Source organism: Medicago truncatula, chromosome 4 (genome assembly GCF_003473485.1).
Source record: "Medicago truncatula cultivar Jemalong A17 chromosome 4, MtrunA17r5.0-ANR, whole genome shotgun sequence".
Taxonomy (NCBI): domain Eukaryota; kingdom Viridiplantae; phylum Streptophyta; class Magnoliopsida; order Fabales; family Fabaceae; genus Medicago; species Medicago truncatula.
In genome coordinates, this window is record NC_053045.1 from 46041313 (window position 1) to 46053929 (window position 12617).

The 12617-nt window shown below is 32.2% G+C and overlaps 2 protein-coding genes across 2 annotated transcripts; both read left to right on the forward strand.

The window, feature by feature from the left end:
* The first annotated feature begins 6546 nt into the window (after positions 1-6546).
* Positions 6547-8587, forward strand: LOC25493365 (berberine bridge enzyme-like 13). The gene has a single exon (XM_013601847.3). The coding sequence runs from the start codon at positions 6591-6593 to the stop codon at positions 8187-8189; it is 1599 nt and encodes a 532-aa protein (XP_013457301.1). The 5' UTR covers positions 6547-6590; the 3' UTR covers positions 8190-8587.
* A 1801-nt stretch (positions 8588-10388) lies between these two features.
* Positions 10389-12248, forward strand: LOC25493366 (berberine bridge enzyme-like 13). Its single transcript, XM_013601848.2, has one exon. It carries the CDS (start codon positions 10390-10392, stop codon positions 11998-12000), a length of 1611 nt encoding a protein of 536 aa, XP_013457302.1. The 5' UTR covers position 10389; the 3' UTR covers positions 12001-12248.
* The last annotated feature ends 369 nt before the right edge of the window (positions 12249-12617 follow it).

Below are 12617 nucleotides of genomic sequence, written 5' to 3' on the forward strand. Positions count from 1 at the left end.
TTAACATGTTTCTTTCTTCACCGAGACCTTCGACTTTTTTAACCTTTAACTCAACTGATCGAGCTATCCTACCCCACACCCAAGGCCGTTCTTTGTGGAGCGCAAAGAGTTCAACCGATCTAGGCCTCTCAATGTGATGGGTCTCAAGAAAAAATTATTGCTCAATATCCCCACCCCCACTCAAAAAAGAAAAATAAACATGTTTCATGATTCAATTTCTAAGTAAAAAATCATATTTCATGTTTCTTTTTCTAAGTTAAGAAACATGTCTTTAGTAAAAATAATTGTTGATTTTGATTTTGGGGTTAATAATCATTATACGAGTGTTATTTTCAATTTAAATAAAATATTAATCTTTTAAAAAAATTGTGCGTTTTTTTTATTTTTTTATTAAAGGACTATTATTATTATTATGAGAATCAAGCCTTCAGTTTCATATGGACGGCCCTGCCCACACCTTAGATATACTAGGGGGTAACAATGTGGATATTAAAATTGGTAAGTTACAACTCAGTATGTGACCTTATCCATGAAAAGAATTCAATGATTTAGAAGAGCGTTACGAAAGGTTGACGTACTGCTTACCTCAAAAATTAATTAATTTTCGAATTTTCCACTTTTTTTTTTCCGTCTTGCATATGGAATAAGAATCGAAAATTGAAGGTCATACACAAAAGAAAACTTTATTCTTGTGTACAAAAAGCAAAACGTGAATGAAAGAAAGAACAGAATTTTGATCAAGAAGACGTTAACATTTTGAGATTAATTTAATCAAACCATATCAAATTGGATTTTGGACTAGACAAGAGGGGTACCACCCTTAGAAAGAACTAAGTGAAAGATGTAACTAATAACAAAAGCCACATTTGCTTTATTAATTAATTAACTGTTTCTTTTGCTGGCTAACTTTTTCACTTTATTTCTTTTTCAATGATCTTTATTTGTTGTCGTTTTGTGGCTTTCAGCTGAAAACTCTTGCTTGTATCTTTGTCAATTTTCAATGACAAAGACAACATTTGGTTTGCACATGCTAGCCTAGCTAGTGCATGCATTATATAAATAATGAAGAAGACTATAGTACATAATATAAACGCCCCAACGTGTCTTTGAAGAGTAAAAAGAAAAGGACCCATTTAGTTTAAAATGCATGATTAATTCTCAGTTAATCATACAGTTAAAAGAAAAGACTCCGCCTAACAAGTCTAGTCTCCTTAATTTTATGTAAAAATATTTGCTTTATTTTTTGACCAAAAAGATATTTGCTTTATTATGTAAAAAAGTCTTTGAGAATAAAACAATGTTGATCTTTTTTTAGTGAAAGTGGTTTGATTAAGTACTCCATTTAACATCATTAAATATTACTTAATTTTTTTTTTTTGACAAACTTTAAATATTACTTATTGTAACACCCCTTTAAGATGAGTTCATCATATTTTATTAAAAATAAATGATATTTGATACAATACATTAATAAAACATAAATTTAAAGTCGTTAAAAAAAATGATAAATTTGTGATCAAACTTACCACATCCATTTAATAATATAAAATAGCTCACAACATTTAGGGTTATAGTATAAAATAACATTTACGGTTCTGAGAGTGTCATATAATTAGTTGCAGTCTTTATGACCAATATCCAATTTTACTCTAAATAGACATTGTAATTTTTTGAGTGAATTATCATTAGATTGTGTACTTGCATAGTCTTAGCCACGTACTTGCTCTGTAAAAGTTATTATGACACAGAAAGCTGCATGGTAAAACTGAAACAAGGACTTGTGCGGATTATGTACTACTAATACATAGAAAGCCAAGGGGAGAAAACAGAGTTCCACTGGCTTATGCATGCTAACCGGTTCATGAAGTTTTGGATAATTTTGTCTTTCCAAATAATTTATTAAAGGTTTAAATGCAATGTTTGTTCTCCTTTTTATTTTTTTATTTTTTTTTATTTACTGATTTGGTCTTCTGTTTAAAAATTTGATCAAAATTATCAAATTTACGTTTATGATCCTTTAAGTTTGACAGATTTAAAATTCTTTTTTTAACTTGTGGTCCTTTAAATTTGACAATTTTTTTGTCAAACCTTTGTCATTTTTTTTCTTTTTAAATTGATCATATATGTTACATTTTTTTTTTTGCATCATTAGTCTTTAAATTATATTCCATTCATCGTAAATTATAAGTAAAAAAAATCATTTCACACTTATTAAGAAAACTAAAGCATGATAATTTTGAGTATAGTTTCTTGTGTTCTACTTTAAATTAGTTTCATCAGAAGGTGTAAAATAAATTTTCATTGATTATTTGTTATGGCAAAAATGTGAGGGAGAACAAACTAAATGCAATTTTCATTTAATTTCATTTTGGAAAAGATGATTTTTTTGAAATAACATAATTAAGGATGACAAAAAAAATAAAGTTTTTTTGCTTATAATTTGCGATAAAGAAAATAAACTTTTTTTGCTTAAAATTTAGAATGGAAAAAATATTTCTCTCGCACTATTATCTTTTAGCTTACATTTTATGATTTTCTTTATAACAACTCTTATTCTACAACTAGAGATGATTGACATTTAAGTGTCCATTCATCACATCTCTCACTAGAGATGGACAATTCATTCTATTGCTTTAAATGAAGACATTACCAAAAAAAATTAGATACTATCATTAGAAAGTTTTTGAACTTGTGATTTTAGATTTAAATAAAAGAAAGTGAATGGGGAAAGGAAGTGACAAACTTGATAAGTCTACAAGAGTTATTTAATATTGATGTGTTATGAATACTTTTTTTAACAAACTTGTTAAAAATATAGAGTGTAAACATACCAATTCATAATGGCGGAGCCAGAAAAAAATGTCAGGGTAGGCCACTAAAATTAACTATTGAAAAATTATTTAAAGTATCGCAAATTAGACCTATAATTGAATTATTTAAATTTTTCGGATGGGCCACTACACCAATTTGCGGGAATTTGGATCAACCGAAACCTAAAACCGACATAAAATTGTATAAAATCTCACAAAATAGACCTATAATTGAATTATTTAAATTTTCGGGTGGGCCACTACACCACTTTGCAGGAATTTGGATCAACAAAAACATAAAATTGATACAAAATTGCATAAAATCTCGCAAAATAGACCTATAATCGTTGATTTTTTTAATTTTTCCGGGTGGGCCGTGGCCCACCCCAGCCCATGAAGGGCTCCGCCAGTGCCAATTCAAATGATCAATCAAATGAGATCGTCATTTCCATCCGTGTTGATTTCGACGAAGTCTGGACAAATCTTTGCTATGGTTGTAAATGGGATTCTGCAAGTATACGATGAGATTAAATGTTTTAAATTAGTCAGTCAATTTAAAAAAATGGTCAAACTTAAATTTAGCCCATATAGGCTTGCAAGTCTTGTTTTGTCCCTGTTCTAGATGATCTAATCCCTTCTCACAACAAAAATTGTTCTTGATGCATGGTGTCAACGGTGATTTAACATGGAATTGTGACCCACACCTTGAGGAGTTTCTTCCTTCTATATACTTTTTGGATTGTCATCATTCGTGATTAGTGATTATGGTGACAAGAATTATAATGAAATGAAGTTTGAACACATTAAGGTTTGTAATTGGCTTCCAAGATTCCTAAAAGATGGTAAGTAATAAGCACTCTTTTGCAAGTCATAGCGACAAATTAGTTGATTCACTTGTCATGGTGGGTTCCGATGATCGTTCACGGCAGGAAAGACATATATCAGGGCTACAATCAAGGAGGAAAATTAATTGATGGTTCAAATCTTGAAATCTGTAATATAATATAAATAACCAAACATAGGAGGTAAAACGATCTATTCATGCTAGAACATTTGAATGAAATGATAAGACATCTCTTCTAGTTTAAGTGAAAGATGTTATGAGTTTCAATAGTCTTAAAAATAAAACAATATTAAATCTCTTATAGAAAAATTTTACCATTTATTATTATCATATCCGCTTCGAGAGAGTAATCTTTGCTGTATAGGAAGATATCCATTCACACTAAAAATAAAAGGCAAAGGAACCTCGATCGATGCATAGACCTTTTGACCCTCACTCGGCAAAGCATCTAACTTTAAGGTGGTTGTTGAACTACCTCTGTCCTGTTCTACTTTGCTTCATTTTATGCAAACTCAAGACAAAAATAATCTTTGCTGTATAGGAAGATATTCCAAATTATACTTCTCCAATAACTAAAATAATTTTGTTTATAATCAATCATATTACTGTGAAGAAATTCTGCACAAGAAAAAAATCCGCGTGTAAAGAAAATTAATTGAATTCTGTGTAACTTTTATCTATATTTATTTATATAAACCAGTGTATTAAAAATATTTTACGTATATACCTTTGCAAAGGACTATTTCAAAATAAAAAGCAAAAGATAGAAAAAAATATAGATAAAAGTCAAAATAGCATGACCAAGCAAGCATATAACCTTTTTATGAAGAAAAAAATAGATTAGGGGAAATTAATCCCTATGTAAAGTCAAAATAACCGCCAACTTCATTAATATTTACAACGAAATTTACATATAACAACCACAATTGGCACCCAAGAAAATAATTTGGCGGATACTTTAATATTAGAATTAGAATCACATAAGAATGATAAGATTAAACTCAAATAAATTTTAAGAATTAACAATTTGAAATTTACACTTCAATAAAGTAGCAAATATGATTTTACATAGAATTAAATGCATTTTCAGTTTTCATATTCATGAGTAATTATCTCACGATTACATAGCGAAACTAGTTTAGCCACTAAAAGTTGTTTCTGGCCGGAATAAACGTTGGATGGGGTAAATGGGTTCCCAATCAAAACACTTGAAAGTCGAAATACTCGGGATGATTTCGTGTGAATTTTTTTCGCTCAATAAATCATTTTTCCCATATTTATTACATCATTTACCATTTTGATTCGTGTGTCAATTTACCATGTACTAACTATTTAAAGGAGATGCTAACGTCTAAAAAAGGAGAGTTCTTTTCCACCATAGGAAAGTTGATCATGTCCATTAGATTAAATGAGGAACATATTCCTATCATACTCTCTCAACCACTAGATTATTTTTTTATATTATCTTTCACATGGGTGTGTGAGGACATGAAAGAGAGAGTGTGAAAGATAGTATAAAAAAATAATCTAGTGGTTGAGAGAGTATGATAGGAATATGTTCCTCATTTAATCTAATGGACATGACCAACTTTCCCATGGTGGGAAAGAACTCTCATTTCCCAAATTAAATGGTACCAAGATGTAGAATTAACACGGTTACACAGTGTTAATCAAAGGTATGCCACATCAGTATTATGTGATCATGTCAGCTTCACGTCTTCTTATCACGTTAACATTTTTGTTGTATATATATATTTTGAATGTCAAATTGTTAGATCAAACTTTTGTAATTTAAAGAACTAGATGATTAAAATTACAGGAAGAAAAAAAAAACAAAAAGGGATCAAGTTTTTGAATGGTGAAAAATAGGGGACCAAGAGTATGACATGTAGATCATGCTTAATTATGCCATGGAATTTTAAAATAGACAAGATTTATTCATTCATACAAAAGTCTCCAACCTATTTCAAGCTCTTCTGCACACGGTTTTCCTTTTTCTTTCATATGCATACGCTAGTTTTTTCTACTGCCCTATCTTTCAAAAAATTCATAAAGTAACACCGCAACTTACATTGTTTTGTATACGTTAAAAAAACTACATTGCATCTTAAACAATGACTACTACGGTTCTACCTGACTTAAGCCATAGTAGCGATTGGGAATTTCCTCCTACATTCCAAACAAGTATTACAAAACTTGAACATGGGTCATTAAACTTTAAGTAACACCATAATGTGAAGCAATCAAATATACTAATTGATTAATTTAACATGTGGACAGTGGACCATACAGTTATAACCACCAGAAAACCAAAGAATAGATTTTACATTAAAATAAATTTATGGATAAGTTAGATAACATATGATTTAATCATACAGAATATACTTTATTTGTTGTATGATCATATAATGCTTCAAGTATACAGACATGCTTATTTATAATGGGGGCCATTCAAGAGAATAATGCTTTGCCTTGCACATGACTAATGGACAACAACACCAATACCATTCTTACAAAGCAAACAAGTCTTGTCATATTATTTAGAATTATTTTTGTGTTAACACTCCGATTTTTATGAAAAAGACATTCATAGTTTAGAGATTCGACCAAAAGATAAATAAGATCGGATCAAATATTATTCAGACAAGATTCAAACATGAGGTATATGCACTTCCGAATGATTTGTCGTTAGCTGAAATTCATTAACCACTCGAGTTCCTTGTTTAAAGTGTTACATGTTATTGGAAACAAGTTAAAATGAAAAAAGTTTATATTCAACACTATCATAATTAAATTTAGAACATTGACCTTAAAACAATACCAACACTCTTCATGTGTATGCACTGTTTCAATTTTTTCCCATAGTTGCTCACATTATATATAGAGCATTGGTGATACCTTCCTTCACCACAAAAACGAGAACACAAACAAAAATCATGGATTCACCAATCTTACCCTTGCCAATTTTAGTCCTTCTATTATCATCACTTTCATTAAAAGTTTCCTCTTTATTACTTCAAGACAGTTTTGTCCAATGTCTCAACATGAATTCAGACAGAACATATCCATTTCATACAACAATTTACACTCCAAATGAACCTTCATTCGCAACCATCCTTGATTCCTTAGCAATGAACCTAAGGTGTTTGGCACCATCTACACCGAAACCCGAATTCATATTCACACCCTCCCAAGATTCCCATGTCCAAGCAGCCGTAATTTGCTCCAAGAAACTTGGAATCCATCTAAGAGTAAGAAGTGGTGGCCATGACTATGAAGGACTTTCATATGTTTCCAAAATCGAAACACCTTTCATAGTTGTCGATTTAATCAAACTTCGCGGCATAAGCATCGACACTAAAACCAACACTGCTTGGGTTCAATCCGGTGCCACTATCGGTGAAGTCTATTACAGAATATACGAGAAAAGTTCTGTTCTTGGTTACCCTGCAGGCCTGTGCACAAGCTTAGGTGTTGGTGGACACATAACAGGAGGTGCATATGGAACATTGATGAGAAAATATGGTCTTGGTGTTGATAATGTCTTAGATGCTCGAATCGTTGATGCGAAGGGTAACATTCTTGACAGAAAAGCCATGGGAGAGGATCTATTTTGGGCTATAAGAGGTGGTGGAGGTGGAAGCTTTGGTATACTTCTTTGGTGGAAGATAAAGCTTGTTCCTGTTCCACCAACAGTGACAGTTTTTACTGTCACTAAAACTCTAGAACAAGGTGCTACAAAAATTCTTCATAGATGGCAAGAAGTAGCACCTTTTATTGATGAAAATCTCTTCATTAGAGTCATCATCCAACCAGCTGCTAGTGTTGGAAACAAAACTCAAAGAACTATTACAAATTCTTATAATGCTGTTTTTCTTGGTGAAGCAAGAACACTACTTCAAGTCATGAAAACAAGTTTTCCTGAATTGGGTTTGACAAGGAAAGATTGTCAAGAAACTAGTTGGATCAAATCAGTGCTTTACATTGCAGGATTTCCAAGTGATACACCACCTGAAGTTCTTCTTAAAGGAAAACCAACATTCAAGAATTCTTTCAAAGCAAAATCAGATTTTGTGAGGGAACCAATACCAGAAACTGGTATTGAAGGATTGTGGCAGAGGCTGTTGAGTGAAGATAGTCCTTTGATGATTTGGAATCCATATGGTGGAAAAATGAGTGAATTTTCAGAATCTGATAGCCCTTTTCCACATAGAAATGGAACATTGTATAAAATTCAGTACTTGTCTATATGGCAAGAGGGTGACAAGAATGTTGCAAAGCATGTAGACTGGATTAGGAAGCTTTATAACTATATGACTCCTTATGTGTCTAAATTTCCAAGGGAAGCTTATGTGAATTATAGGGATCTTGATTTGGGAATTAACTCTAAGAATAGTACAAGCTATATAGAAGCAACTGGTTGGGGTTATAGGTATTTTAAGGGTAATTTTAACAAGTTGGTTCAGATAAAGACTAGAGTGGATCCTGAAAATGTGTTTAGGCATGAACAAAGTATTCCACCACTTCCAATATAAAAATAAAATGTCAAAACACAAGAAAAGGAAAATAAGACACTTTGCTGCTAGTATCAGAAGAATGGTATTTATGAATTTGTTATGGAAGGGGTCATTATCTAGTTTAGAAAAATAAAGATACATCTAGGTTTGTTACTTTTATTGTATTATTAATGTTGTAAGATAGTACTGATTAAGTGCCTAATTGTAATGTGGGATGTCTTTGTGTGTGTGTGTGTGATTTAGGTGTCTAATTGCTTGTAAGTGTTTGATGGTCAAGCAAAAAGTGTAGTGCAACTAGTGGTATTTTTTTTTAAGGATGTGGGTTTTCTAAATATGATTCTGATGTAAAAGAATTGTAACTATACTATTATGAATTTGATATTTAATGAAAGTTGGAGGAATCTTGATTTGGTGAATGGGAGAGTGGAATGATTTATTTAAGATGACTTAACCTATTCTTTAAAATTAAAATGGTTTCTGGATATTATTCTGGTGATTGAGCTGAGTGAGTTATTCTCCTCATTCCTCCAATGACCTCCTACATAATGCTTCTTCAATGTTAAAGTCATACCACTAAGCTACTACTTCATGATCCTAAACTAATTTTGTCTTTGAAGATCTATCATTATACCTCCTTAATTATAAAATGAGTGTACGTACGGATTAAGAAATATAATAAAACATTAAAATATTTAATAATTTGGGCAATGCTAACCGGTGCTTTCGGGCACTGGATAAGGAACAGTAAATAGTCAATAAATAAATGGATCTCACTTAATTCATCTCAATTAAAGTGTAATATATGTCAACTAATTAAAAATAATAAAAGCTATATTCAATACTCTTTGATGTCTTTGTTCTTTAGTGTATTTTTTTTTTCCGAGGTTCGAACCCGAACCTTGCATATATTATAAATTGTCTTTACCAACTGAGTTAAGCTCGCGCGGATATCCTTTAGTTTATTTAAATGAAAGAGAATGTGTAAGAAAAAGAAATATTTAGATTAGAAAGAATGATTGGTTAAAAGAGCGATAGAAACAAAATCACAAAAAGTCAATAACACTCGAACGACGCCCTTATCACACACACAGGCTCGGCTCATTCACACACATACATTTTTGGGTATTTCTTTTTCCATTGTACTCTATTCTCACGCACCATATTCAAAGTATAACATTCGAAGAAAAAAAGTAGGATTTTTTAGAATGTTTTAACGTGTTTTAAAGGGTTTAAGATCTAAAATTTGAAAGACTGGCTAGAAAAGAGTAAAGTGGGAAAGGTAATACCCTACCCCTTTTTTTTTCATTTTATTAGGTGTGGGCTCTCATTTGAGAAGGACCCATCCAACAGTATGATGTTAAATTTTTCAAGTTGCAATAACAATACTCTTTATGACGAGAATACAAGTCTCCCAAAAGAAGAAGACTTTTGAGTGATATTTGGCACATGGCAGCTTCTTCTGATTTTGAACTTTCCTGCAAATATAGATGGTTGTTGGAGAAAATCTTTTCTGTTTGTTGCCTTTCTTTAAAGAAAAAGTTTATTTAAAGCATTTTCTCAAAGCATTTTTAAAAAAATAAAATGAAATAAAAATTTACATTATCCCAGAAAAGGAATAAAAAATAATTTGAAAGCATTTCTCCTTATCCTCAAAAGTATTCCATCAAAAATCCATGATTACATATTGGCATCAATCATATACAATTGCAGTACACATGGTAGTGGGAAGATAATTTGTACATATAGGAAAAAACACGTTATTTTCACATAATTACAATCTTGAGGTCTGAATTGTATCCAATAATTCCTAGTGCATACTTACTGCAAGTCAAATACTAACATTTCCACATTTCATATTTTCAACTATAAACACTATAACACTGGAAGTGGACCTAATAAAATTAATTATTATGCATTCACATGACGTTTTTCTTAGCTCAACTACACGTAAAAATTATTGCCATAAAACTAAGACTAAGAAGTACCGGTATGAAGTACGAACACTTCTTCGAATAGGCGTGTTCCAGTGTCAGATACGTGTCGTGTCCAACACCAACACGACATCGACATTTAAAATTACACTGAATTATGTGATTTTCTCAAACTATTAGCGGTGTCGAAATGTCATTGTCCGCGTCATGTAGAGTGTCAATCTCAGTGCTACCAACCAGTAGTCCAGTATATATTAACAAGCTAGAGAAACATTTTATCACAAAACATGAGAAAAGACATCATGCAGTCTATGATGTCCCTCCTAGCAACTTTTGTTGTTCTGCTATCTGTTCCGCTTTCCACTTCAGTTTCAATTGAAGAAACTTTCAATAATTGCCTATCACTTCATGCTCAAATTCCAAACCAATTTCCCTCTTCAATCTACACCTCAACCAATAAGTCCTACACTTCAATCCTTGAATCCACTGCTCAAAACCTGAGGTATTTATTGCCTTCAGTGCCAAAACCAGATTTCATATTCACACCATTCCATGATTCACAAGTCCAAGCAGCTGTGATATGTGCAAAACAACATGGTATTCATATGAGAATACGCAGCGGAGGGCACGACTATGAAGGTCTTTCTTATGTTTCTCTTATCGAGAAACCGTTTATGATCCTAGACCTGGCTAAACTACGTGCAGTAAACGTTGATATTCCACATAACACGGCTTGGATTCAAGCAGGCGCAACTATTGGTGAAGTCTACTACAAAATTTCCGCGAAAAGTTCAGTTCATGGCTTCCCTGCAGGCCTTTGTACATCTTTAGGCATCGGTGGCCTCATCACGGGAGGAGCTTACGGTTCTATGATGAGAAAGTATGGCCTTGGTGTAGACAACGTTGTTGACGCTCGAATTGTTGATGCTAATGGAAAAATTCTTGACAGGAAAGCAATGGGAGAAGACCTATTTTGGGCAATAAGAGGAGGCGGAGGAGGTAGCTTCGGAGTTATTCTCTGGTGGAAGATCAAATTAGTTCCTGTGCCAAAAACTGTGACAGTTTTCACAGTAACAAAGAGTCTAGAACAAGGTGGAAACAAACTTCTTTATAGATGGCAACAAGTAGCACCAAATATTGATGAAAATCTCTTCATCAGAGTCTTGATTCAGCCAGGCAATGGTAGTGTTCCTGGTCAAAGAACTGTAACCACTTCTTACCAAGCTCTATTTCTTGGTGGAGCTAATAGACTTCTCCAAGTTATGAAGCAGAGTTTTCCTGAATTGGGTTTAACAAGAAAGGATTGTTTGGAAACTAGTTGGATCAAATCGGTTCTTTATATCGCCGGCTATCCCAATACAACACCTCCAGAAGTTTTGCTCCAGGGAAAACCTACATCCAAGGCTTACTTCAAAGCAAAATCAGATTTTGTGAGACAAGTGATTCCAGAAACTTCCCTCAATTCCCTTTGGAAAATTTTTCTTCAGGATGAAGGTCCTTTAATGATATGGAATCCCTATGGAGGAATGATGAGTAGGATTGCAGAATCTGCAACACCTTTTCCTCACAGAAAAGGAACTCTTTACAAAATTCAGTACTTATCAGGATGGATTGATGGAGAAAAGAATATGGCAAAACATATGAGCTGGATGAGGAAATTTTACTCCTATATGACTCCTTATGCATCAAAAAATCCAAGGGAAAACTATGTGAATTATAGAGATTTGGATATAGGGATGAACAAGAAGAATTGTACAAGTCTTTCTCTTGCTAACTCTTGGGGTTATAGGTATTTTAAGGGTAACTTCAATAGGTTAGTAAAGGTGAAAACTAAAGTTGATCCATCTAATTTCTTTAGGCATGAGCAAAGTATCCCTTCACTTCCAATTGGTAAGTAAGAAAGTGTAGAAGGCAAGAAGAAGAGAAAATCAAAGGAGTGCTTATTGTTAGAATGATGGATCAAGTTTTCAATATCACAAGTTAAATAAGTTTAGTGTTACTTATTAGCAACTGAAGAATAAAGATTGTATCACAAATATTTCTGTTCAATATTGTGCACTAAGAAGAGTGGGATAGTGCAGATGTGCTATTTTTTATATAAATAATCGGAATGTTCCTCCTTTATTCTAGTTGGAGACAAACTCAATTTAAAACTTTATTTTAGGAAAACCACTTGTTCATTAGGAGTGCTATGACCTATGCTACCATAAATCCATAATATATCAATTTTTAAAATAGATAAAAATATAAGATTGTTTACGTAAGATGGTCCGTGCTAAAGTTACAATAATTAGTATGGGCATCCGTGCCCAACTCTGTTAGAAATTCGTCTAAAAATATTTGAGAAAATTTGATCAATTTAATAAATAAATAAAATTGTGACATTTATATGATAGTTAGTTTTTCTAAATTGTTATATTTTTAAAAAAGTTATATAAATTATACAACTCACAAAACCTCGCAATATTGATTGATACAATAAAAACATATGGTGAATGAAGAAGGCTTTACTTAG

Bases quoted from the DNA above. Each gene is read 5' to 3' on its own strand.
- LOC25493365 (XM_013601847.3), top strand. From the start codon at position 6,591: ATGGATTCACCAATCTTACCCTTGCCAATTTTAGTCCTTCTATTATCA.
- LOC25493366 (XM_013601848.2), top strand. From the start codon at position 10,390: ATGAGAAAAGACATCATGCAGTCTATGATGTCCCTCCTAGCAACTTTT.